Source organism: Doryrhamphus excisus, chromosome 11 (genome assembly GCF_030265055.1).
Source record: "Doryrhamphus excisus isolate RoL2022-K1 chromosome 11, RoL_Dexc_1.0, whole genome shotgun sequence".
Taxonomy (NCBI): Eukaryota; Metazoa; Chordata; class Actinopteri; order Syngnathiformes; family Syngnathidae; genus Doryrhamphus; species Doryrhamphus excisus.
The window spans coordinates 14304565-14332431 of record NC_080476.1 but is presented as its reverse complement, the minus strand read 5'-3'; the positions used below and the strand labels follow the sequence as shown (position 1 = coordinate 14332431).

The 27867-nt window shown below is 42.8% G+C and overlaps 1 protein-coding gene across 2 annotated transcripts in view; it reads left to right on the top strand.

The window, feature by feature from the left end:
• The window catches only part of atp2a3 (ATPase sarcoplasmic/endoplasmic reticulum Ca2+ transporting 3), a 39594-nt gene extending 13474 nt beyond the window's left edge, over window positions 1-26120 (top strand). Inside the window, exons 5-22 of one of the 2 annotated variants that reach the window (XM_058086869.1) lie at window positions 697-835; window positions 6284-6364; window positions 6551-6636; window positions 8446-8910; window positions 12535-12623; window positions 14188-14290; window positions 15895-16026; window positions 16363-16479; window positions 16568-16786; window positions 17416-17751; window positions 18973-19193; window positions 19267-19469; window positions 19546-19631; window positions 19713-19846; window positions 20974-21091; window positions 21978-22095; window positions 22231-22261; window positions 22364-26120. In XM_058086869.1, coding sequence (XP_057942852.1) covers window positions 697-835; window positions 6284-6364; window positions 6551-6636; window positions 8446-8910; window positions 12535-12623; window positions 14188-14290; window positions 15895-16026; window positions 16363-16479; window positions 16568-16786; window positions 17416-17751; window positions 18973-19193; window positions 19267-19469; window positions 19546-19631; window positions 19713-19846; window positions 20974-21091; window positions 21978-22095; window positions 22231-22235 — 2652 coding nt within the window. In that variant the 3' untranslated portion in view covers window positions 22236-22261; window positions 22364-26120. The remainder of the gene's footprint in view (window positions 1-696; window positions 836-6283; window positions 6365-6550; window positions 6637-8445; window positions 8911-12534; window positions 12624-14187; window positions 14291-15894; window positions 16027-16362; window positions 16480-16567; window positions 16787-17415; window positions 17752-18972; window positions 19194-19266; window positions 19470-19545; window positions 19632-19712; window positions 19847-20973; window positions 21092-21977; window positions 22096-22230; window positions 22262-22363) is intronic. The other variant, XM_058086868.1, reaches the window with a different exon arrangement.
• Window positions 26121-27867: the final 1747 nt, after the last annotated feature.

Below are 27867 nucleotides of genomic sequence, written 5' to 3'. Positions count from 1 at the left end.
AAGAACGGCTAGCGGCCGTGCGGTTGCATCTCCAACGCCGCTTTATGCATTCATGTATTCAGAAGTGAAAAGATGTCAGCACAACAATACAGAAAATTCACTGTTAAATTCAATTTATGCCGTTTCTATGTTTTTAAAAACAAAACAAGTACAGTAAACCTCGGATATATCGGATTCAATTGTTCCCACTGGTTCTGTCCGATATAAGCGAAATCCGTTATATGTCGTTATACGTTATATATCCATTTTACGCATATATCGGATTTATATCCGGTATATGCGTAAATCGGATTTTATCCGTTATAAAAAGGCACTTCCTTGACTATGTTTCCAATGTACCTGGACGCGCAGGCAACGCTGCAAACGCTGCAAATGACGTCGTATAGCGGCCTGTCACGATTCGGCGAATCAGAGCGCCACGATGCAGCCATCCGATATATGCAATGAATTTTTATTGGAAATGCATTACAGAAAAATCGGTTCTTTTTTATCTGTCCGTTGTGAGCGAATTTCCGATATATCCGAGTCCGATATATCCGAGGTTTACTGTACCAACATTTGTTTCAACTCAAAAGTTGAGTCCACTGAAGGATTATTTTTCCTTGAACTGTGCGTGATAACCCCGATGCTTGTTTATCACACAAATATGCATTCAATCCAAACAATCTCTTATCTGCTTCATCTCCTTTTAAACAGGAACGGAATGCCGAGAACGCCATCGAGGCTCTGAAAGAATACGAACCCGAAATGGGCAAAGTGTACCGCATGAACCGGAAGGCCGTGCAGAGAATCAAAGCCAGGGAAATCGTTCCGGGAGACGTCGTGGAGGTGGCGGGTAAGCGTTTATTCTTCTCCCCAGCTTTGGGTGCGCTCAGAAACCCGCACAGAAAACGTTCACTCCCACACACTTTGACGCCCATTCATGAGTCTGGAAATACCACTGGAATATCACACAACCGGATTACATAAGAGTCTTTCCCCCGGATTTGCAGGTGCCAGGACTACGGTCCAGTTGTGTACGTATGTGTGTAGCTCTGTAGGAGTAAACCTCCCCTTGTATTTAAAGCCCGCTTTAACCGTCCGCAGCTTTTCCATTTCCTTTTGCTTTCCATACGCTCAGTCTCGCCACCTGGACGCAGCTGGATGTTTGTCAGGTCTTCACTCACACACACACACACACACACACACACAGTCCTTGCTGTAAGATGGCCTGCGTGTGGGCAGTCCGGTCTAAAAATAGTCCTGCTGCCACTCTGGTTCCGGCACATCTGTCTTGTGCCAGACTTGGCGTGCGTGAAGCTAACATCAAGGCGAAATCCCGTCCGAGTAAGCTAGCCTGGACCGTAATCCATCGCCTTCGCACCAAGGCTTGTGATTTCGCCTCTGATAGTTCGGAGGGATTTGTGGGAGACCCCCCCAGCCCCCCATGTGTGAGTCAGCTCAGACTGCTTCCAATAATGAGCACAGAGTGGCAGGAACACGGATGAGACATGAAGTGAGGTTTTTAAAGTACACATGATGTCATTTGGCCTCTTCACTCTCGCTCATAAACTCATTATAATGGGACTGGGTTTCACTCCAATCCTGCAAAAAACTCATCGTCATATGGGAGTACGGCGTTTCTCATACATTCATTCATTTTCTACCGCTTTTCCTCACGATGGTCGCGGGGGTGCTGGAGCCTATCCCAGCTGTCTTTGTGCAAGAGGCGTGGTACACCCTGGACTGGTCGCCAGCCAATCACAGGGCACATATAGACAAACAACCATTCACACTCACATTCATACCTATGGACAATTTGAAGTCGCTAATTAACCTAGCATGTTTTTGGAATGTGGGAGGAAATCGGAGTACCCAGAGAAAACCCACGCATGCACGGGGAGAACATGCAAACTCCACACAGAGATAGCCGAGGGGTGGAATTGAACCCTGGTTTCCTAGCTGTTGAGGTCTGCGCGCTAACCACTCGTCCGCCGTGCAGCCCCCCGTCTTTCATCAGAAAAAAAAAAGGTTTAGTAATCGGCAAAATAACATAGCTAAGTTTCAGGAAAATATCCGTTCCTGACTAAAAAATTGAGAAAGCCGGCTTACGAATACATTTCAAGCATTAGAGCCCTCTAAATTTGAAATAGCACCCCCATAGTCACTTTACCAACAATCATTCACACTCACATTCATACCTATGGACAATTTGGAGTCGCTAATTAACCTAGCATGTTTTTGGAATGTGGGAGGAAACCGGAGTACCGCGGGAAAACCCACGCATGCACGGGGAGAACATGCAAACTCCACACAGAGATGGTCGAGGGGTGGAATTGAACCATGGTCTCCTAGCTGTGAGGTCTGCGTGCTAACCACTCGACCGCTGTGCCGGCCAGTTTCTTATACATTCCACTACAAATACATCCGGATTGCTACAAATAGATTTGGCGCCACCTGTTTGCCGTCACTCATATAGCGTGTGGTCCCAACTCCGTACACTCGATGGCACTAAGTCTGCTTCTTACCACGCATACTGCCACAGGTAGATTGCAATCCTTTGGGACAACACTGACCAAAGCGCCTCAAGAGTAGTTTATCTGACAGATCACAGAGCCTAGTTTACATAACGTTTGGAGTGACTTCCTTTATATGCCCCCCCCCCCCTTTTGTGTGCCTGTGACCAATACCTCTTTGGAATTCGGGCTTGTCGCCGCCGGCTTGTTCCCTCACACAAGATATACAGGCAAGCCCACACAGGTAGCGAAGCCTCCGAACCGCTCCACTCAACCGCCTACCCTCACAGACGCTGTCAACACCCCACCGTCACCACGACAACGACCCCTGCTCTCTTTTCGCTCTCACATCTGCGACTCCGGCGCTCACGCGGGTTGAGGTGTTTCGCCACCTGGTTGCCGCTGTGCGAGTCTCATGCAAATCAACCAACCGCTGTTTATTGGCGGCTGCAAGTTCAACTTGGTTTCTTTTTATTTTGGAATATTTTTATGTACCCGCCTGACGCATCCATCCAGGGGCTTTGGCACCGGCTTTATTTTTCATTTGAAAAAATCTCTTACCCGTGGAGGATGTTTATATCAATATATTATTTTATTGCATTTATATGTTAGATTTGAAGCTGCAGACATTACTCAGGAAGGACATTTTGGTTCCTTTGAACACCATTAAATGTTGATTTCTAACCATAGATGATCATATACTGTAAGTGAGTGATATCATGTTTTGTTTTAAAATGATTTTTTTTTTTACATGATTTGGACACTGAACTTGATATTATGATAATGGTTTAATTTCATTTGAACATGCATCAGATTACAATTGAGTGCATCCCATAATCAGTTCATAGTTCCACATGTCCAAAAGGAATAGGAAGAAGCAAAGCTTATTAAATCCTACCCCTCCATCTTGTACTTTTACAATCAGTAACTGTTACATTTGTTCACTTCCTGCTTTTCATAATACAGTTTAAGTTTTTTTTTTTGTTTCTTTTGTTTTTTTTTTTAATAATGCACCTCGTACCGAAGTACAAGGTGATATGACCAATATGGGTACCATAGTAACTGTCTATATATATATATATATATATATATATATAGCACATCATGACTGGTTCTATATATATCACTATATAGACAGTTACTATGGTTTATTAGAAAGACCAGATTAGAAAGACCTCTTGGTCTCCTGGACTTTGACGTTTTGGACGTCTCGCCGTTTTAAGATTTTTGTATAGCAACATCTTTTTCTGCAGAAATTTTCCAAAATGTGTGTCTTGTCGCGTGTCCATTTTGAAGCCAGGCAGTGGTTCTCATCTCATGGTTTGGCTGCGGGGGCCGCAATCAGCCCTAGCTGACAAGCAGTGACCCAAATTGTGGAATTTTTTAAACTCTTAACTTCTCAAATATCTAATATTTAAAATAAAACCGCACTTTGGAGCAAATAAGTGGCAAAGACGATTGGAATTATTTTATTTGAATCAAATCTAGCAAAGGTGACAACCTTTTCCACTGTCACAACAAACGTAGACACGAGTACGGCACGAGTACGGCTCGAGTACGGCAGGGGTACGAGTACGAACGCGAGTACGAACGCGAGTACGAACGCGAGTACGAACGCGAGTACGAACGCGGGTACGGACACGGGTACGGACACGGGTACGACAGGAGTACGACAGGAGTACGACAGGAGTACGACAGGAGTACGAACACGGTTACGAACACGGGTACGAACACGAGTACGAACACGAGTACGAACACGAGTACGAATACGAGCACGAACACGAGTACAGCAGCATCGCCACGCTCAGTGTCCCCCGATTGAAAGCTAACGGTGGCCATTTTCATCACAAAGATAAAGCGCTAACGATGTTATGTGTCGCTTATGTTGTGACCAATTCCAATAAAAGCGTTGATGATTGACTGGTTGGGTGCTAATACTCCCCCAGGAAGATTGAAAGGGCTTGATCTAGTTCAGGAAGTAGGAGAATTTTTGTCATATTCCTACTTGTTAGAAGATGATAAACATTAATATTTCAAAGGACTTTTGGAGGGGTATATAAAACATTTGCGCCCCAAAGTTGGCTGATCTTGCTTTTTCAGGCTTCTGATGGGTGCTTTTCACATAGAGAAGTCTTTATTTTGGCAGATCTTGTGAGGATATACGTTGTTGATATACGTTGGTTGGTTTAGTCAAAATGTATCCGTGTTATGGATGCTTTGAAATGAAATATCTTGGGTAATTTGCATGGAAACCTCACTTAGAATGCCGAGAGATATGAGTATACGCAGTCATCATGCGCAATAATCCACCGTGATCCCCCTCAAACTGGCGACAAAGAAAATAAAGTCATATTCTCCTTCATTTCATTGAATTTCCGGCCCCCACCCGCCCTCCCGGTTAACCAATGGTTGGTTCCACTGGAAATTGATGTGAGGAGGCTAAAATGAAGTGTAGGGAGGGGACTGGAAATGGACACAATTTACCACAAATAAGTCAAAGGAGAGAAAATAAAATGGATATTTACTTTAAAATTCCATCCCGGCAGCATGCTTGCCCTTTGGTAGGTACAATGTGGACCACCGCTTTTTGCGCCTCCGCTGGAACTTTCCTTGAGGTTTTTAATGGGGTGAGAGCCGTGGTCGGGTTGTCAGGACGGTGTGAGGCGTTACAGAAGACCTGAAGAGATGGAAACCTGCGCTGGGGCTTCTCCCGGTCGCGAGTCACGGTGATGCCGCATGTGAATGAATGTCAAATTTGCCAGGATATTATGCAAGACTCTGAAACACTTAGATGCTAGGACTACGTTAAAAAGCCATAGCATTTCAGTATGTGGAATCAAACTATGGAATGGATTGAGTAAGGACCTCAAACAATACACAACAATGAGCCAATTCAAGAAACAATACAAGCAGTTGATGTTTGCTAAATACAAGGATGAAGAGTCTTGAACCAGTCATGATGTGCTATATATATATATATATATATATATATATATATATATATATATATATATATATATATATCTCACTCACTATATTGACACTTACTATGGTACCCATTATGTCATTGGATGGTCACATCACCTCGTACTTCGGTCCGAGGTACATTATTTAAAAAAAAAATACATAAAACAATACAATTTAAATGAAAAAAATTCAATAAAAAAATTTATGAAAGCAGGAAGTGAACAAATGTAACAGTTACTGATTGTAAAAGTACCAGATGGAGGGGTAGGATTTAATAAGTTTTGCTTCTTCCTACTCCTTTTGGACATTCAATTGTAATCTGATGCATGTTCAAGTGGTTAGCCTCGCAGTTTGGAGATCTGGGTTCGAATCTACACTGGTTTAGCTGAGCGGAGTTTGGAGGTCGTCCCTGTTTGCAAACCCCTCCCACACAATTTCTGCTACACAGGAAATCCAATAACAATCAGTACCTTTGGTGTCCACCAACTTCTGGTACCCACAATAATAATTAATACCTCAATGGCCGGTAGGTAGGCGTTCTCTCGCTCCCGTTCCTCGGCTAGTCCGGCCTTGGCCAGCGTGACGCCCCCAGCCATCTCCCCCACACGAAAAAAAACAAGCCACATTGTTTGTTTGTTCTTGATACAGCAAATGCCTTCTTGCTATCACACATAAAAATGGAAATAACCAACTTCCCTTTTCAGCGCCGGCATCTGTACGGTGGTTCAGAGGGTTATTGCCCCGGGACCAACCCAACTTAATGACTTTATTTACGTGTTCAGCTGAGTCTTACGCCATGTTTTTTTTTTTTTCTTTTTCAGTTGGTGACAAGGTTCCTGCAGACATCAGGGTGACCTCCATCAAGTCCACCACCTTGCGAGTGGACCAGTCCATCCTCACAGGCAATCCTCATTTCTCACTTAATATGTTCCAAAAGTTCAATGGGATTGTATGAAAACCGTTTGGGCACCCAGCTAATTTGTTCTGCGCACATTTTTTGCTATTAGCAGTATTTGCTATTATGAACACATGCTATTGTTATTCATAATGTCACTTCCCTTGGACATCTTGTACAATCTTTTCTTCAGGGGAGTCCGTGTCTATCATCAAACACACGGACCCAGTTCCTGACCCCAGAGCCGTCAATCAAGACAAGAAGAACATGCTGTTTTCTGTAAGAGCACTACTTGAATTGCTAACGTGATTTTAGCCAAGCATGACGTAAATAAGGACAAGCTGTCTATGCACCCCCCCAACCTTTAGGACCATACAGCCTTTTATTTTTCTTCCCCAACTGAACAAAACAGGTCAATTACAACATTTCATTGACTGACAAGAACAACTTGTACTCCTACGGATTTCACCGCGCAAGGCATATTTCATCATTACATGACCTGAAATCAACCGCTCAGTTTTCCCATCTCGGAACAAGAATAGCCTCTGGCCTTTGTAAAGAAAATGACACACATGGAAATGAACTTTTTCATACTTTTATTTATGATTGATGTCGTCGTGGTTAAAGTGTTTCATCGTTGATAATGTCTCCAAACACACGGGCTTGTCATCAAACGTCAGTAAACAAGTACTCGCTTTCTCATCTTGGATAAAAGGCATCATTTTCCATCAACTTTTCGACTTTTCGCACTCTTGACTTGGCCCGCCATCAGCCTCTCGCTGACGAGCGGCGACCCAAATTGTGGAAATTTTAACTTCTCAAATATCTGATATTTAAAAGAAAACCGCATTTTAGAGCGGCCAAGGTGATTGGAATTTTATGATTAAAAAAAAAAAATCTAATCTCAGTTTGTAGAGGCGAGTACAGCAGCATTGCTAATCAGTCATCAGTCATTTATTAGCTTCTTAGCTTCCTTTGGACCAGGGGTCTCAAACTCAATTTACTTGGGGGCCACTGGAGCTAGGGTCTGGGTGAGACTGGGCCGCATCAGGTTTTCCAAAAAAAACAAACAAAAAAATGCATTCATTAAAAACATTTTTTAAAAAAAAACTTCGCTTTGGTTCCAATTTTCTACAAGAAAAGCTCTGATAAAACATTCTACTGTTCTCAAATATCTTACTTTTCATTTTTCTACACAAAATAAGATGAAAAATAAATAAACAAATCAAGAATAAAGAAAATCAATCAATCAGTAATAAATAAATAAATATAATAATAATAATAAAACGTCAAATAATAAAAACTTAAGAAACCACATATAGTTGGTGGGTAGACAAATTATTTTTTTTTCAGATTAAAATGAACAAAGCATTATTAGAGCCCTGTAGACATGACAAAACACGACTATAGTCACATTTATACTCTTTTTATTTACAACATATTGCGCAACTGCAGGGTCTTGAGACACATGCTAACTCGCAAACTAGAGAGCTAGCGACCGAAACGGTAGCCTTCAAGTTATTCCCTTTAAACTTAAATAGCCAAAAACTTACCACTTCCACATGGATAGGGAGGATAACTATTAACAGTTATTTAACCTTTAACATGAACATGAATCAAACGTAATAATTTTTCTGGGTACATGATACCATACAGCATCCATATCAAACTTGCGCGGGCCGCACTAACGTTGAACTTTCATATCAAGGCGGGAGCCTCAAACTAGTGTCCTGCGGGCCACATTTGGCCCACGGGCCGCATGTTTGAGACCCCTGCTTTGGACCAATACAGGAATAACCATAATCATAACCATAAACCGTCACACGCCCAAACGCTTTCTGCTTTGCTTCTAATACACCAGCTGTAAAGCAAGAAACTGTAAGCTATAGCTAGGCGGACAAATGACTCCAAATACAAAAAAAAAATTTAATTAATTAATCAAATGATTAATGTGATGATTGAATGCGGAAAAAACTAGGTTTGACTCCCCTGTCAGGTTTACATCCAATATTGACCTCCACTAATAACTCCTATCACTTGGTTTATGTTAATGGAATGATAAATAATTTCCATTTCTTATCTTCGCAGGGCACCAACATTGCTGCTGGCCGTGCTACAGGTGTCGTCGTGGCGACCGGTGTCTCCACCGAAATTGGAAAAATCCGCAATCAGATGGCGGCCACGGAGCAAGAGAAGACGCCACTGCAGCAGAAGCTGGATGAGTTCGGCCAGCAGCTCTCCAAGGTCATCTCGCTCGTATGTGTGGCGGTGTGGATGATCAATATCGGTCACTTCGGGGACCCCGTCCACGGGGGCTCCTGGGTGCGTGGGGCCATCTATTACTTTAAGATAGCGGTGGCGTTGGCTGTGGCCGCCATCCCTGAGGGTCTCCCTGCTGTCATCACCACCTGCCTCGCCCTCGGTACCCGGCGTATGGCCAAGAAGAACGCCATCGTACGCAGTCTGCCCTCGGTGGAGACCCTCGGCTGCACATCGGTTATTTGCTCTGACAAGACGGGGACCCTCACCACCAATCAAATGTCCGTTTGTAGAGTAAGTGGCAATCTCCAAACTCATATCATGTTCACCTGGTCCACCCTGTTTTATTACTTTAATCAGTACCCGCTTCAAAAAAACTTTAAAAAAAAACTAAAATTTGAGACCCCAAAAAATTATGTTTATGAAAATGTCAGTCAGTTTATATGGACATGTGTGAGCCCAGTTCTGGTCTGATTTCAGTGTTGTGGTTATTTATCAGGGTTATTTAAGTGAAGATTCTCGAAACAATATGCGTTCAAAAGAGTAATACCTACATTTCTATGACAAAAATGTCTTACCTTGACGTCATATTAATGCAACAAAAATGTGTAGCCAAGTCATACTGAATGATGATGACTGATAGAACGGAGCCATGGGCTTGCACAACTATTTGTTGTGGGACCACTTCCACATCACTCGGGAGCGGCTAGACATAGTATAAAACTCACTTCCCCTGCAAGCCACGGGGTCGTCCCAAGCTGTCGTAGAAGTCGTTTTTCCAATCCACACTGCTCGCCTCTTTTAATTGCAGTAACCACTTATGGGCCTGATGTGGCCCACAGGCTGCAGTTTGCCCACCCCGGCTCCCTGCGCTTGGGCACAGTCAAGGCGGAACAGAAAGATCCAAAGACGCAAGCTTAGCATTGTCCGAAGTGCATTATTAATGTTAGTAATCACTCCGCTCGCCCCACCCCCGACTGATTTAATTCAATAAGAGCTCGGTTACAGTTACATAACGCAAATTTATATGAGGATAAATGCCTCACACAATATTATCTTTAACGTTTTTCAGTCATGTGGGAAGTTCTGAATAATTCATGCCAATGTTCTCAGATCCTCTTTCTTCTCCAGTGTTTATCTTTCCCTTCTTTTGAAGGAAGAATGCACATATTTTAGTGTTTTTCAAACATACCTCACAAAGAACATGATGTTGATACTACGAAGTCACATGTCCAACTAGGGTTGGGAAGAAGCACTTCTTATGTCTTCTGACCCATTCTTCATGTTTCCATGGAAGGGGGCGTTGCAAGGAGGTGGTCTCAAAAAGGAGACCACGACGCCCAACACTAAGGAGACCAATTATTCTAATTTTTTGGCCGTTTGTATTGAGTTGTGGACTCCTACAGAGCAGCTACACACAGAATGCTTTCTAGATCTTCCAGAATCTGCACCTATTCCAGCTGTTCAAATTCAAATTCTGTTTGAATTTATTCCACCCATAGCCCGCCTCCGATGGGAATGGTCCTACTCAGCTTGTTCAGCGAACAGCTAGTACACTTTGTGCCCATATAAGGAAGTCAGTGAGTCGGTGTTCTGAAACCGAGCGTTCCGAGCCATCCCGAACTTCTTTCAGGGCTCATTTCCAAATATGCAAATCTCATAATCTGAAACTTTGGCATGGTTTAACACCAGAATGCTACATTCGAACAAGATCTAGAGGTCAGAAAAGTCCCCTTTAAGATGGAAACTTTTAACATTATTTAACATGCTGATAGCCAATGAAAAAGCAGCCGTGGGCCACAATTTGGACACCCCTGTAATAAGAAATGTACAACATAATTGTGTCCGACCCAAGCCTAAGTGGACAACGTGTCTGGCTTTTTTTTTTAGAGACATGATCATATCCCTCCTCACAGCCCAGAACAACGTGACTGTGTTCCACCATGATTTCATGCTTTGCACTTGGACTGGTTTTCCATTGAGTGGTCCCAATAACACCGAAACCTGGAGGGCACCCCAGCATTCACCTTCATATCCTGACATGGACTTCCGTTTTCCCTTGAAACACATCTCAACACAAGCCCAGAGGAAGTGAGGAGATGAATCCGGTCTTGTGGCACTACCACTGAGTCACATGGATCACACTGTGCCTTGTTTCCGTGGAGACCACAGCAGATGAGATAGTGAGGGGAAAAGTAGATGAAGGAACAACGTTATTATATTTCTCTCTTCCGGCTTTGTGCTGCTGTGTGTGTGTGCGCTTGTGGGAGTCCCAACTGTTCAGTTGTTGATCCGTTCAAGAGGTACAGGACTGTGTCTCCTCGTCATTTGGAACATTTGGGAATGTGCAAGGAGGAGCCTTTGATTCAAATCCCTGTCTGTCGCTGTTAGTTAACCAGATGACGAAGCGACAATGAAGCACTTTCTTTTAACGTTGTGACTTGACAGTGTCAGGACGACCCAACCCTTCCGTCCCGCTGATATTGCAATAACATTCCAAATAAAAGGAATCAAGTATTTTCATTGCCTTTGATGGATCCTTCCCCTTCCCCCATCTTGGCCCCTTCAATGTCCTCTTGGGTGCTAATACAGCCCAACCTCAATTTTCATACGCTCAAATTTTTGTTCAGTGCACTTAACAAATTAGTGTCCAAACAAAGTATCTACACTTGGTGGTTCTTTTAAAGTTGGGACACGATAGACAGATTCCGGTCGGGAAATCTTTATTACGTGTCTTTGACTGATTTATTTGTTCCCCGAATGATGAACAACTCCGTATCTGTCTTCTTTCTTCTTCCTAATATGGACACTGACGAGGCGTTGAAGAACACTGTATTTTACAGTGTTAGAACAGGGTGTGGTGTTTTTTAATTGGCCCATGGCACATTCTAAAAGTATTAAAAAATATTAATTAAACAAAACAAAAATCATTTTACAGGAATAAAGTCAAAGTCACAAAAATGTTGAGTACCAATACAGCGAGTGAACAAATGGTTTATTTGTTCATAGAATGTACACAGAACGATGAACGACTCTGTATCCGTCTCCTTTCTTTATCCTAATATGCTGTACACTGATGAGGTGTTCAGGAGCACTGTGTATTTCTCAATGTTAGAGCAAAAACAACAGCAGAAATATTAATATTATAAATTTTTTATATTAAGAGATCTCATGGGAAAAATATCACAAATTTATGAGGTTGCACATTAGAAAATTAGGCTGGGAAGAAGTTATGATAGTCGGAGAATAATGTCATATAATCTGATGTCATCTTACGGGGAATAAAAGTAGTAATTTTACAAGAATGAAGTTGCAATATCATGATGAAAACGCAGAAATTTGAAACATTAGACATTATTTTAAAACTAATAATATCAGGAAACACTTGTTGAAAAATTAGATGAGGAAAAAGTTAGAATATTACAAGTAAAACACAGAAATATTATGGGAATGAAGTTGCAACATTAGAAGAAAAAATGTTCCAATATTTGGGGGTGGGGAATAACAGTAGATGTGGAAAACCAAACAAAACATTTAAAGTATTTTATCTATATTTTTTTCTTGACATGTATAAAACTGCATAGCCAAATGTGTTGCTTTACGAAATGTAAAATATCAAAGTAGCCGCTTCATCCTCGGTGGAAACATTTCGGATACCTGAAATCTGCTTTTTTAAATAATCAAACACCAAAATAGCAGCTGATTAATTGGATGATAGATTAATTGTTGCAGTTCTCCATATGAATGAATCAGCTAAAAGTTACTTATTGTCATTGAAACGGACAGTACACGTCTACCGACCATGCAAAGTTGATTTTACACGTAATTAACTCACCATCTGTGCTTGTCATATTCAAAGCAAAGGCGATGGAGAATCAGACTCTTATCTTGCCTTTCTCTCCCCCCCCCCCCCCCCAGATGTTCATTGCCGACAAGGTGCAGGATTCAAGTTGCGCCCTGCATGAGTTCTCCATAACAGGATCCACATACGCTCCCGAAGGCCAAATGTGAGTTTCCATCATACAACACAAACTGTGCTATGTCCTAACAAGACTATGTCCTTTCTTTTCTTAGAAATTCAAATTCAATTCTAATTCTAATTCTAATTCTAATTCTAATTCTAATTCTAATTCTAATTCTAATTCTAACTCTAAGGAGCTTCAAATTGCATAAAGAAGAAATGGGAGTGAGACCAAACTTTTGATTATGCAATTTATTGCAAACAAGCCTTACAGTACAGTAAAGTGGGCTCTTCAACTTTAAGACAGAAATGTAAGACAGAAATAAAATGTTCAAAAGAAGGACCGCACCATTTTTAATCACCTCAAAAGTTGGTTTAGGCGTACTTCAGGCGAGACGGGAATGTTGCCCCAGGCTTCACGGAGGGCATCCACTCTCTGGAACTGATGTCCATTTTTTTAAACTTCCCTTGCCATCCATCCCAAAATGTTCTCAATGGGATTTAAACCAAGGGGAACATGCAAAAAGTGATCTTATTCCTCTGGAAGAAGTCCTTTGTCAGGCGGGCATTGAAGTGCAGCGTTGTCCTGTTTGGGGAAAAGCCAGTCGTCACCATCCAGACGAGGGCCTTTCACTGGCGTTTGACACCCCTGCACAACCTGAAGCTCCATTGTTCCATTGAAGCATCATGAAGCTGACCCCTCCACCCTTAAATGTCCCATATTTGGTGCTCAAATGCAAATTCCAATTAGCCAATTTTTTGCCGTTGAAGGAGACAAGGCCGTTTGAAGACATTTTATTCTCCTTAAAACGTTTTTGTCGCTCATGCCGTCTGATTGTTATTGGACTGCCTTGGCTCCTGCAAAAAAACCTTCTTTCATTGTCCCATGTTTTGATGGACAGTTGGATCCCCCAACTCCGGACCAGTGACATTTTTTGGGGTTTACCGCTTGACTCTTTTGTTCCATAACCTTCAGGATGCTCGAAGAAGTTTCAACAACAAGATCAACAATACCATCACGTTGGTCTTCAAGAGGTCATGACAGAAATGAAGTCATGACATCAGTTTCACTTTCATGCTTATTTGCACTAAATTGCTGACTCCACATGTTTTTGTCTCACTCCTGTTCCTCCTTTTTGCGTTTTGAAGCTCTACGTAGAACCTCAAGTCAATTCCTGAACTTTATCAGCTAGTCTTAAAATTTCGATCAAGGGTGTATATTATTAAATAATTGATTTATTATTACATAATATCGAATATTATATAATAGTCACAACGTTGTTTGTTTAGCTACACATGTGACTACATGAAGCGTCGATTTCATAACAGCCACAGTGTGGGTTTATTGTGTGTGGGAGCTTTGCTAGCAACGACTGTGTTCTCTACTGGGAAGGTCGTCACGCAACTAAGCGCTGCTTCCAGAACACACGCTCTCGCAGTCGCACACAGACACAAAAAGAGTGTTTACCGCCGCGCAACTATTGTTTCCCCCACTGAGCCCTGCAATGCTAAACAAGCCGGTGTCTTCCGCCATAAATATTAATGACTGGGAAGTGTTTTTCACTTGCGAGTCACGTTTGTTTGTGTGTGTTTTTTTTTTTTTGCTGCAGACTGAAAGGAGACAGGTCCGTCCAGTGTGGAGACTATGATGGACTTTTGGAGTTGGCCACTGTGTGTTCCATGTGCAATGACTCCTCACTGGATTACAATGAGGTCATTAAAAGACACACACACACACACACATATCACGGACATAATAATAAGTACAGCGTCGTTGCCATACATGCAACAAAAGCACCCACATACAAGATGATGTCGTTTTGCTTCTTGTACATTCCGTCTGCCGTGGAGCTAATTTTATCCTCGTGTCTGATCTCTGGTTGAAATTGCTTTTCTCACCTCTTTTGTCATCGCCACGGTATCTTGGTAACTACGCTGGCGAGTCAGGCCACGGATAACGCCGCCTAAACGGTACATATCCTCCTCACTTTAAAACAGCCATGTTTACCACCTCTTTAATATGTTTTATGTGACGGAGTACTCCGGTGGCGCTCGGGCAGGAAGGAGAGCAGCTTTATTGCTTTGTGCTGTCACACAAACAAATGATTGGCCATTAGGGCGTCCTCCCCCCCCCTACTCCACTTACCAGCACCTTTTAGAGGGACTTCGCTTGTATGACTCACTCGTATGGGGGGGGGTTTAAACATTCTCCTTGACAAGATGTTTTGACACCAGAGGGAACATGGGGGGAATTATTGTAGGTGTGTTTGGGGTGCCATTCAGTATCAAGTCTGGAGAAAGGTCATTCTGACCAAAAGCAGAGTCATTTTCCTAATAACTCTCTCCTTGACCTCTGGTAAACTGAATAGACTGAATATCATACATCAGGGATCCCAAACACGCGCCCGGCGGGCCAAATGTGGCCCGCAGGACACTAGTTTGAGGCCCCCGCCTTGATATGAAAGTTTAATGTTAGTGCGGCCCGCGCAAGTTTGATATGGATGCTGTATGGTATCATGTACCCAGAAAAAATTATTACGTTTGATTCATGTTCATGTTAAAGGTTAAATAACTGTTAATAGTTATCCTCCCTATCCGTGTGGAAGTGGTAAGTTTTTGGCTATTTAAGTTTAAAGGAAATAACTTGAAGGCTACCGTTTAGGTGGCTAGCTCTCTAGTTTGCGAGTGAGCATGTGTCTCAAGACCCTGCAGTTGCGCAATATGTTGTAAATAAAAAAAGAGTATAAATGTGACTAGTCGTGTTTTGTCATGTCTAATAATGCTTTGTTCATTTTAATCTGAAAAAAATAATTTGTCTACCCACCAACTATATGTCGTTTAAGTTTTTATTATTTGCCGTTTTATTATTATTATTATTATATTTATTTATTTATTACTGATTGATTGATTTTCTTTATTCTTGATTTGTTTATTTATTTTTCATCTTATTTTTTGTAGAAAAATAAAAAGTAAGATATTTGAGAACAGTGGAACGTTTTATCAGAGCTTTTCTTGTAGAAAATTGGAACCATGGAGTTTTTTTTTAATTTTTTAGTTTTTAATAAATGTGTGGGGTTTTTTTTTTGGAAAACCTGATGCAGCCCAGTCTGACCCAGACCCGAGCTCCAGTGGCCCCCAAGTAAATTGAGTTTGAGACCCCTGTCATACATGTTATTACGGATGGTTGATATTGGCTTTTTTGACGAAAACTGTTATGCCGATAATTATCGGTAACAATCACTCTTCATATATGTAGGCTGTTTTTCCTCATGTTTATGTAGCATGTGCGAATGTGGTGCGTTTGTGTGTTCTCCCAGGGCAAAGGGGTGTACGAGAAAGTGGGTGAAGCCACAGAGACGGCCCTGACGACCTTAGTGGAGAAGATGAACGTTTTCAAAACGGACCTATCCGGACTCAGCAAGGTGGAGCGTGCTGGGGCCTGTAATTCGGTGAGCCACATGAGGAAGTACGGAACTAACAGAATTATCAGCAGTTGTTGGGAGGCGTGACGCCGGGCGTTCATCTTCACCAACAGGAAGCCATGTTGTTGTAGTCATTATTATGTCATCATAAAAGCCTTTTGCGGCAATCAAGTCTGGTGCTTGTGTGTCTCACCAAATATTATAGTAACATTACTGACACCTAGCAGGCCAGTGTAAAACGCTACATAGCCTTACATGTCTTTGAATGCATTTTCTGTTTGTATTTTACTTCATTTAGCCATTTTTGTGCTTGAAAACGCTTAATAATTATATATTTAATTTTTCCTGTTGCTCATCTTTTAGGTGATCAAGCAGCTGATGAAAAAAGACTTCACTTTGGAGTTCTCTCGTGACCGCAAGTCCATGTCGGTCTACTGCACGCCAGTCAAGCCAGGCTCACAGAGCAAGATGTTTGTTAAGGCATGTTTGAAGACCACCCCGTCGTCCCAAATGGCGTATTATAATCAGTTACGTTCGTCAGTCAGTCATTTAGGGTTGTGTCCAACAGGGTGCGCCGGAGAGCGTGATCGAGCGCTGTCAGTACCTACGAGTGGGAACTGGGAAGGTGACTCTGACGCCGGCCTTACGTGACCAGCTCATGTCCAAGGTCCGTGACTGGGGCACGGGGAGGGACACCCTGCGATGCCTGGCCTTGGCCACCCGTGACAACCCACCACGCAAAGAGCAAATGGACTTGGAGAATTCCAGCAAGTTTGTAGATTATGAGGTAAAGTAGGTGTGCAACTTTGACAAAACGTTGTGAATTAAAGGTAGTTAGTTATTTAATAATAATAATAATGGAACATATACATCAGTGGCATTACTTGGAATCTATATCCTGGTCGCTTGTTGCTAGGCAGAGTTTGTAGGTCTTAATCATAGCATGACTAATTGAAATACTTTTTTTAAATATTTTGCCAAAATTTTCGTTTGTTTTTCATATTATGACTTTTTAAAAATTATGTATTTTTCCTCATTATGACCTTTTTTCTCATAAAATTCTGACTTTTTCTTGTTCGATTACGACTTTTTCTTTTAAGATTTTGACTTGATTTTGTTAAATTCTACCTTTTTTTTAAATTACAACTTTCTTCTTGTAATTTTCTGCTAATTCTGACTTTCTGCCATAATATTTTGACTTTATTTTTGTAATATTGTAACTTTTCTGCGGCCTAATTTTTAAGAAATTACAGCGTTTTGTTTGTTTTTCATAATATTATGACTTTTTTCTTATAATATATTACAATGTTATTCTCTTAAAATTATGACTTTTTCACATTTGATTACAAATTTTTTCTTGCATTTTTTTAACTTTATATGAAACATCATAATCCTTTTTTTTCCCCCATAATTCAGTTGGGCCTCACATTCATTGGCTGCGTGGGCATGCTGGACCCGCCCAGGAAGGAGGTGATAGGCTCGGTGAAACTGTGCAACGAGGCAGGAATCCGTGTCATCATGATCACCGGGGACAACAAAGGCACGGCCGTGGCCATCTGCAGACGGATCGGCATCTTCGGGGAGGAGGAGGACGTGAAGGGGAAGGCCTACACCGGCCGTGAGTTCGATGACCTCTCCCCGGAAGCCCAGAAAGAAGCCGTGAAACACGCTCGATGTTTCGCGCGTGTGGAGCCGGCTCACAAGTCAAAGATTGTGGGATACCTGCAGTCCTTCGATGAGATCACTGCCATGGTGAGGAGAATGAAGGACTAATATTACTCTTCATTTCCACCAAGGAGTGACAAAAAGAGGCAGAGAGGCCGACAAAATGTGTGACGAAGGAATTATTAATTTATTCATTCATCCCTTTTCTACCGCTTATCCTCACGGGGGTGCTGGAGCCTATCCCAGCTGTCTTGGGGCGAGAGGCTGGGGTACACCCTCGACTGGTGTCCAGCCAATCACAGGGCACATATAGACAAACAACCATTCACACTCACATTCATACCTATGGACAATTTGGAGTGGCCAATTAACTTTTCTGGTAGGCTACTGTCGTCTTATACTCTCTTTTAGGGACTGTTTAGCTAGTCATATTACAAACTTATATAATGAAAATCTTTCTGTGAAGTAAATTTCCTGTTTTATGATGTGGACACATGCAACTTCTAGACAGTACATTTCAGTCTTCCTCCAGAAATGGATTGTGGATAGAAAACATGACATGAGGTCCGTGAAGCGTGATGTGTTTGGGTCTTTCTCCTCTGAAACTGCTCTCTTAAGACACAGCGATCAAAAGCTGTCATCTGTGGCTCGCTCGGCTGCTTCCTGTGGGTTTGATCTGATGGAAAAGAATCGGCAAGGTGGTTTCAGGCAGCACCAATATTGCCTTGCCGACACCCTTCAACCCTTGAAGGAAGGAAGGAAGGAAGGAAGGAAGGAAGGAAGGAAGGAAGGAAGGTGGTTTCAGGCAGCACCAATATTGCCTTGCCGATACCCTTCAACCCTTGAAGGAAGGAAGGAAGGAAGGAAGGAAGGAAGGAAGGAAGGAAGGAAGGAAGGAAGGAAGGAAGGAAGGAAAGAAATCGGGAAGGTGGTTTCAGGCAGCACCAATATTCCCTTGCCGTTATCCCTCAATCCACGAAGGAAGGAAGGAAGGAAGGAAGGAAGGAAGGAAGGAAGGAAGGAAGGAAGGAAGGAAGGAAGGAAGGAAGGAAGGAAGGAAGGAAGGAAGGAAGGAAGGAAGGAAGGAAGGAAGGAAGGAAGGAAGGAAGGAAGGAAGGAAAAAAATCGTGAAGGTGGTTTCAGGCAGCACCAATATTCCCTTGCCGATATCCTTTAATCCACGAAGGAAGGAAGGAAGGAAGGAAGGATCATATTGTTGCATCATCATAGTGAAAACATGAGGAACACCTCCCAGCATGATGATGGAGCCCACTTCCACATTAATGCAAATACCTTTTGTGGTTCCAGACCGGAGATGGCGTGAATGACGCCCCCGCCTTGAAGAAAGCAGAGATTGGCATCGCCATGGGTTCCGGCACGGCGGTGGCCAAATCGGCATCAGAGATGGTTCTTTCTGACGACAACTTCTCCACCATCGTGTCCGCCGTGGAGGAGGGCAGGGCCATCTACAACAACATGAAGCAGTTCATCAGATACCTCATCTCCTCCAACGTGGGGGAAGTCGTATGGTGAGAAGCACCACGGTCATCTCCACGTCCACGTCCGCTTCCACTGCTAACGTTGAGGTGCGTTTGGATGCAGCATCTTCCTGACGGCAATTCTGGGGCTCCCCGAGGCTCTGATACCTGTCCAGTTGTTGTGGGTCAACCTGGTGACCGATGGCTTGCCCGCCACCGCCCTGGGCTTTAACCCCCCAGACCTGGACATCATGGATAAACCTCCACGGAATCCCAAAGAACCTCTCATCTCGGGATGGCTTTTCTTCCGCTACCTGGCCATTGGAGGTACGCTTTTTTTATGAGAGCTGTTATTATGACTTAAGATGGACGACATCAAAAAGGCGTGGTTCATATCTCCTAGGATACGTGGGTCTTGGAACAGTGAGCGCCGCCACGTGGTGGTACCTGTTTGATGACCAGGGGCCGCAGGTGTCCTTCTACCAGCTGGTGAGTCCTTGGCCTCCTAAGAATCTTATCGATTGTGGTTACAATGATGACATGGTGACCCCCCCCGCCCCCTCCACACAGAGACACTTCATGCAGTGCACCGAGGACAACCCGGTGTTCCAGGGCATCGATTGTGAAGTGTTTGAGTCCCGCTATCCCACCACCATGGCCCTGTCTGTGCTGGTCACCATCGAAATGTTCAACGCCCTCAACAGGTCAGTGTCGTCTTTCTTTTTAAAATGTCACGCTCAAATGTCAACTGTAAGACGGTGATGATTGACAAGCAGGACACCACGCCCCCTGTCCAAAGCCTTACACATCCGCCTGAGGGATAACCGCACGACTTCCATGTCAGCACACACAACACACCCATGGCAAATAAGGAGCATAGCAAACAAACTTCATCTTGCTTTTGGAAGACAAACGTTTGGGAAGGAAAGGAAGATGTCGGTATTGAAGGCCGCTTTTTTTGCAGTCACCAACCACTTCGCTTAAATATCAGGCAAAATACACAACCTCCTAAATGCTTTCATTCAAGTTAGAGTTGGAAGGCGCAGGGGCGCCGACGCAACACAGGGGGGCGCTAATTCCCCACATAGCAACACACTGCACGCCACCACTGAGTGACCAGACGCAAATAGACATACAGTCGCCCCTTGCTTTATGAATTTAATATTAAGAACTCTGAGCATAAATCCCATTTAAAAGCTTAAATATTGCTTTTAACGTTATTAGAGCCATATAGACATGTAAAAACCTCTTAAAGTCACTTTTACACTGGTGGTGTTATCTATAATATGGTAGCCATAATAATCACGTTGGCATTGACGGCTATTGTCTATTGTCTCATTAATGGAACTTTCCTGACATCTAGTGTCCAGTGTGGGATACTGCAGCGGTGCGGAGAACACATGCAGTCCATTCTCAGGCAGCTAATATTGCTAATCATTTAACACACACTAACAGCACCTCTACACTAGCTAGCTCCACATAGACATGCCATGAGGAAAGAATCGAACCCGGGTCTTCCCGATCTGTGTGGCCTGCATGATAAACACTCGTCCACCATGCAGCCTTGTTGTTGTGATGCATTCATCGTAATTAATTTTTTTACTACCCCAACATTTTTTTTTTGTACTACCCCAACATGATGTAACGTGTTTCCAGACCCTTCCATGGGCTGAATGAACCCCCCCCCCCCTGGGTGTTCGAGTTATTGCCCGTACCCTCCTCTCTTTTGCACGTATTGTATGTTGAGAATGAGAACATTTAAAATTGCAGCTCTTGTTTCTACTGCTGTCATATTGTCATTGTTGATGGATGCAACCCCCCCCCCCTACAGTTTGTCTGAGAACCAGTCCCTGCTGAGAATGCCTCCCTGGGTCAATATTTGGCTACTGGGCGCCATTGTCCTTTCGCTGTCCCTCCACTTCTTAATCCTCTATGTTGACCCTCTGCCAGTGAGTATTTGCCTTTTAGACTCTTTCTTCATGTTTGTGGGGACATCTTGTAACTGTACATCATTTAGCCGCCATCTCCGCTAATAGGTGGGGTGTGTCCAAATTGAAGGATGTGTGTGTGTGGGGGGGCACTTTAATACGTTTTGTTCCTACCCATCATTGAAACGGTTGTAAAAATGTATTTTTTTATAACGCACGCCCCCTCCTGCTAGCATGAAGTTGGCGTTCTGCTCCGATTTCGGATCAGCATTTGCAATTAAAGTGACTGTTGGAATTGTTAGGTCAGGTTCAGCTCTCGCTTCACTAGCAACAGAAGCTAAATGTTCGCTCAGTGGGTGTCTACATAGTTTGAGGATTGGTTTTAGGAGCCTATAGAAAGCCCCCACCCAAAAATAAAAAAGGAAGGCCAGCATTGTTAGTCCAGTGAACGGCGTCATGCCACTTCTATCAATGTGTCTGGGCACTGGGTACGATGGAAGCCGGTTTGAGCTCCAGTGATGTAGCTAGGCGTATGTGCTGTTCCTAACCCACAATTGGAAACCCGGAACGCCAGAACATGACGGGCCCCGTTGATGATAGACCACGTCCAGGGTGAGAAAGACCAGGTCGCTACATCTGCTTTAGTTTTGTTGTAAAATTAGACTACTTTTTTCTTTTATTTTATACCTAAATGGACTCACAAGGAGTTAATTTTTACTTCCATGGTGAAGGCTTTCCTTTTCCTTGGCGCACTTATGAGTTATCTTCACCGTATTTTTCACTCGTGTTTACCGACCAAAAATTACATTTTTCATAAATATATGGGCGTAACCACGAAATGGTCTCAAACAGAAGACCACCTGTACTGCAAGGCTTTATTAACTCTTCCCATGCTTCTGTTGTCCAGCTGATCTTCCAGGTGACCCCCCTTTGCTGGTCTCAGTGGATCGTGGTCCTGAAAATTTCTATCCCGGTCATCCTCCTTGACGAGGCACTGAAGTATATTTCCAGGAACCATCTGGATGGTAATTCCACGGCTTTGGTGTACTCCACATTTGAAGTAGTATTTCTGATAGCTACTGAATCTTCTCATGATGGTTTCAATCTGAGGATTTCATCCTTCTGACTATCTTCTTTTCTTCTCTGCATTTCTAATGCAGCCTAAATTCTTATCTCCCCTTCTATGGAAAGGTATAAAGCTTGTAGTCCCTCTTGGAAGTATTTACTGTATATACTGTGTACTATATACTATAATACTACCATGACACCTTATGTTTGTTTTGGCTTTGGCAGGTGACGAGAATAAGTACCGGAGGAGATGGCAGCAGAACTAAGCCGTACCCCTCAAACACACTCCCATTGTCAGACCCAGGCCCCCGTCCCTCTTACAACACATCCACCCCCCCCCCCCCCACCCTTTCGTCTCCACGCTCCCGACTCCTCCCTGCTGTCGGATACACCGCAACTCAATTCCGAAGTCAAGAGGCATGAATGAGCAGGGATGTGTGCTCCTGCAAGCTTCGTTGTGGGTGTGTGTGTGTGTGGGGGGGGTATTTACAGTACGGTGCATGGGGGGGGGCAGAGGAACGGACATTAATAATGCAGGGTGGGTGGGGTGTGAGAAGCGTCTCTTGTGGAGAGCTACCAAACCTGTGTGTGTTCATGTGTGTGTGTGTGTGTGTGTGTCCACATGGTGGTACTGCCCGAGCTTCTGCAAAAATCCTTTTTTCCGAGGAGCGTGACGTGACGATCAGCGAGCGTCCTCGTCTTGCTTCCGTCTTTGTCCTTCTGCTCTCGTGCTGCGGTGGTCCTCTAAAGGTGTGAATAGCTTTACCGTACGCGTCCTTCAGCGCTTTATCACAAATACCGCCACAAAAAATACAAAATCTGGACATCTTTTAAGTTATCGCTCATGTTGCACCAGCGTATGCGTCGTACTGTATATATATACTGTATGTAGTACTCTATATTCATGTAACCTCATAGACATTTCAGGCTTTAAGTCTCACAGATTGTATCATACACGTTTACACCGACTCCTGATGGCTAAAGAAAAATGGCTGTTTTGTTGTTTTGCCCAATCTAAGTACGGATTTCGACATTTTAAGGCTACGGTCTTAAACGTTTGATCGCTTTGTTTGCAATCCAACAGCGCAAAATCGGGATCCTTGTTGTAGTTCCATCCCATCTTCATGAATGAGTACTGTTCCAAGTCGGAACTTAACACCTTAGTCCGTCACACTGACACACGAAGGACATTAAAACAATAAAAATAGATTCATAAAAATTGGCCTGCACGGTGTGCAGAGTGGTTAGTCACAGGCCACACAGCTAGGAGACCCGAGTTCAATCCCGTGCATGCGTGGGTTTTCTCCGGCTAGGTTAATTCCTAGCATGTTTCCAAATTGTCCATAGGTATGAATGTGAGTGTGAATGGTTGTTTGTCTATATGTGCCCTGTGATTGGCTGGCCACCAGTCCAGGGTGTACCCCGCCTCTTGCCCAAAAGACAGCTGGGATAGGCTCCAGCACCCCTGCAAGCGTAATCGTAATACCACACTTGATCAAACGTACTTAAGATTTGTCAGATCAAAACATAGGACGTCTATTAAAACGTGTGATACTAATACAAGGGTCTGTCTTCCCGAAAGCATCATGGGAACTGTAGTTGTTTCAGTCCAGGGTGTACCCGCCTCTCGCCCAAAAGACAGCTGGGATAGGCTCCAGCACGCCCCACGATGAAAATGAATGAATAATAAAATATTGCGGGCGGCACGGCGGTCTAGTGGTTAGCGCACAGACCTCACAGCTAGGAGACCAGGGTTCAATTCCACCCTCGGCCATCTCTGTGTGGAGTTTGCATGTTCTCCCCGTGCATGCGTGGGTTTTCTCCGGGTACTCCGGTTTCCTCCCAGGTTAATTAGCCACTCCAAATTGTCCATAGGTATGAATGTGAGTGTGAATGGTTGTTTGTCTATATGTGCCCTGTGATTGGCTGGACACCAGTCCGGGGTGTACCCCGCCTCTCGCCCAAAAGACAGCTGGGATAGGCTCCAGCACCCCCGCGAATGAATGAATAAAATATTGCCCCAAATTAGTCTAGAAGGGTAAGGTCCTTTTCTAGGTCTCCTTGTAACAGCGCACAGACTCCATGACCCCTTTAGCGTTGATTAGCATCCAATAATCCTCATTATTGATGGTCGCAGCTAATATTGATGGGCGTGTTTGCCCTCTCTGGGTTTTTTATGTCGTTTATTTTCATTTCCATGGTGATGGCTTTCCTTTTCTTTGGCGCACTGCCACTTGGGTGATACCAAAATGATACCAGGATGTAATGTACCAGGAATGGAACGTTGGCAATTGGAATCATTTACCATTGGATCACGAGCATGCCTTATGAACCACACATTGACATTCAAATCAATGTTTCATTTTTAATCCATCAGTCCTATTCGGCCCCCAAAAAGTGAGCTTTCGGACATGTTTGTGTCGTTTGTCGTGTTCTTCGCTCGTCCTGCTTTCTAAGTGCTTTTGGAACTCACTTGGATGGAACGTTTGAAAGCCAATGAATGTACTCGACTGAATGAACATGCAAGGTGTCCATGCTTTTCCATGGTTTAGATCAGGGGTGGGCAAACTACGGCCCGGGGGCCACATCCGGCCCGCCAAGTGTTTCAATATGGCCCGCCTGTTTTTTCCAAAGTATTTCATTTAAACTCAACACATAACCTGGCATCGTGGCTTGGGCCAACTTTTTGATGGTTGAGGTAGCTGCTTTATCAATTTTGTTATTTGATGTGGTCTGTTGTTTACAAAATACTCCTGGAAAAAGGAGCACAAGCACAATAATAGTAATAATAATAATAATAATAATGTCAATAATGATAATAATACTACTATTATATTAATATTGTTGTTAATAATATTAATATAATAATGGTAGTATTATTATTATTAACAAAATAATAATAATAATATAATAACATTACTATAACTAATAATAATTCTAATAAAAATAACAATAATAATAATAATACATTCATAACACACTTTACATCAAATAAATGATTTCAAAGTGCACATATAGCAGATTGCATGACACTTTTACATGTAAAATATGTGTAAAAATATAGGTGTAAAAATGGACTGTTACGTGTAAAATACTACATAATCCCCCCCCCCCCCCCCCCCCGTCAATTTTGTTAAATTAATACGGCCCGCGAGTCAAAAAGTTTGCCCACCCCTGGTTTAGCTCTTTTAACTCTCCGTGGTTTGTTCGATGCCGGTGCCTCTGTGCTGCGTGACCTGGGTCTTTTTTTTTCTGCCCCCTTTGTGCACGTTTTTTCTTTCCGTTTTGTTTCTTTCGGCTTTTCCCCTGATTTAATAACGCCAATTCATTTAGCTACATCAACATGCTGGCACCCCAGGCACCACAGGGGGTCTGTCTGTACAGGCTTATTTACTACTGAACCCTCCATTCTGTACAAAAGATGAATATACCTTTGCATGGAATCATGTTACTGTAACGATAACTTATACAGTTAAAAAAAACGTTTTCCTTTCAGCGCTTCTTTACCGTTTTTGTAGATTAGATTTCTTTGGTTTTTACCGTTTCTGGGTTTTTGTGCGTGACTGTAGGGCACCAGGATGACATAGGGTTCATTAACGACGCTGGCTAACTGATGGCTTCGGTTTTCCGGAATGGGAATGATGAAGAATGTGTGATTGAACTGTGTCTGGTTTACACTGAGCGGCGATGGATCCTGGGGGGGATTAATAAGTTTTACGACGACAGTTGAAGGCTTTGCTCCGGGTTCAGGCTCTAGAGACTTTTGGGCCCCTTTGGTTTTTTTTTTTTTTAAAGAGGACCGTCATCAAGGTCACTTTGAATATTTCCCCTCACTAAATGAAGCGGGTCGGTGGCACCAGTACTGTCTCTAGAGTCTGAGTCCAACCTGTGAAAACACGAAAGGATTACCTTGTGGACAATGTGGGCACCATTTTATAAATGACAAAGACATGGAAATAAAGATTATTTATCTTGTTATTTATTCTGACTTTCTCTTGTATTTTTATAATGCTGTCAAAAAGTCATTTCTTTATCGCATTAGCGTAATTAACGCATTAACTGTTTTATGTATAAAACTCATGGTATGTCTTTTCACCATTTCAAACAACACGTGCGCATTGGAGCTTCAACCACAAGAGGGCGACATTACACCTCAATTGCACTCCAACTGCTCAGTGGCGACTGGCTCTTGTTTTGACGTTGCTCAATAAATCTAATAAATTGATCTAAAAATCTGTGTTGTAAGGAGGGCCAACTCTGTGTCATTCCACACATCAAGACTTAGATCAGGGGTCTCAAACACGCGGCCCGCGGGCCAAATGTGGCCCGCAGGACACTAGTTTGAGGCCCCCGCCTTGATATGAAAGTTTAATGTTAGTGCGGCCCGCGCAAGTTTGATATGGATGCTGTATGGTATCATGTACCCAGAAAAAATTATTACGTTTGATTCATGTTCATGTTAAAGGTTAAATAACTGTTAATAGTTATCCTCCCTATCCGTGTGGAAATGGTAAGTTTTTGGCTTTTTAAGTTTAAAGGAAATAACTTGGAGGCTACCGTTTAGGTCGCTAGCTCTCTAGTTTGCGAGTTAGCATGTGTCTCAAGACCCTGCAGTTGCGCAATATGTTGTAAATAAAAAGAGTATAAATGTGACTATAGTCGTGTTTTGTCATGTCTACAGGGCTCTAATAATGCTTTGTTCATTTTAATCTGAAAAAAATCATTTGTCTACCCACCAACTATATGTGGTTTCTTAATTTTTTAATTATTTGCCGTTTTATTATTGTTATATTTATTTATTACTGATTGATTGATTTTCTTTATTCTTGACCTTATTTTGTGTAGAAAAATAAAAAGTAAGATATTTGAGAACAGTGGAATGTTTTATCAGAGCTTTTCTTGTAGAAAATCAGAACCAAAGCAAAGTTTATTAATTTTTTTGTTTTTAATAAATGCGTTTTTTTTTGTGTGTGAAAACCTGATGTGGCCCAGCCTCGCCCAGACCCTAGCTCCATTGGCCCCCAGGTAAATTGAGTTTGAGACCCCTGACTTAGATGGTTCAATTTCATGCGCCAATAAACAAATAAAAAGCTAAAACATATTGTTCCACTCTGCTGCTTTGTGAATGGCAATATTATTAGCTTAGGGACTGAAAGCTTGCAATAATATAACATATACATAATATAATACAATGGCAGTAAGGGACGTCAATAAAGCTCTATCAATGTCAATTGTCGCCTTTATTTGTCTCTTAATTAAATCCTTCAAAGTAATTATTTAACTCATTCAACTCCAAATACGTTTGTATAAACCAGAATACCCGAACCCTTCAGAGCAAACTTAAGACATAAAAACGGCCACAAGGTGGCAGAAGTGGATTTAATAAGTATACCATGCATATAGTATGCTGGAGCCTACACCCTGGACTGGTGGCCGGCCAATCACAGGGCTCATATAGACAAACAACCATTCACACTCACATTCATACCAATGGACAATTTGGAGTCTACTTTCACCCCACATTCCTGTAAGAATGAAATTTCGGTGCAGGTGAATGGAGGAAGTCCCACACGGACAAACCGGATCAAGCCAAAGGTAAAAGTTGTATTCCCGCCAGCCGGTCATGACGTGTTTAGGGATGTCCTTGGCAGCCGTGTGAATCCTCTCTGAATACAAATAGAAATGCTTTGTCGGTTTCACTAAGACGTCTACATAATGCATCCTCAGAA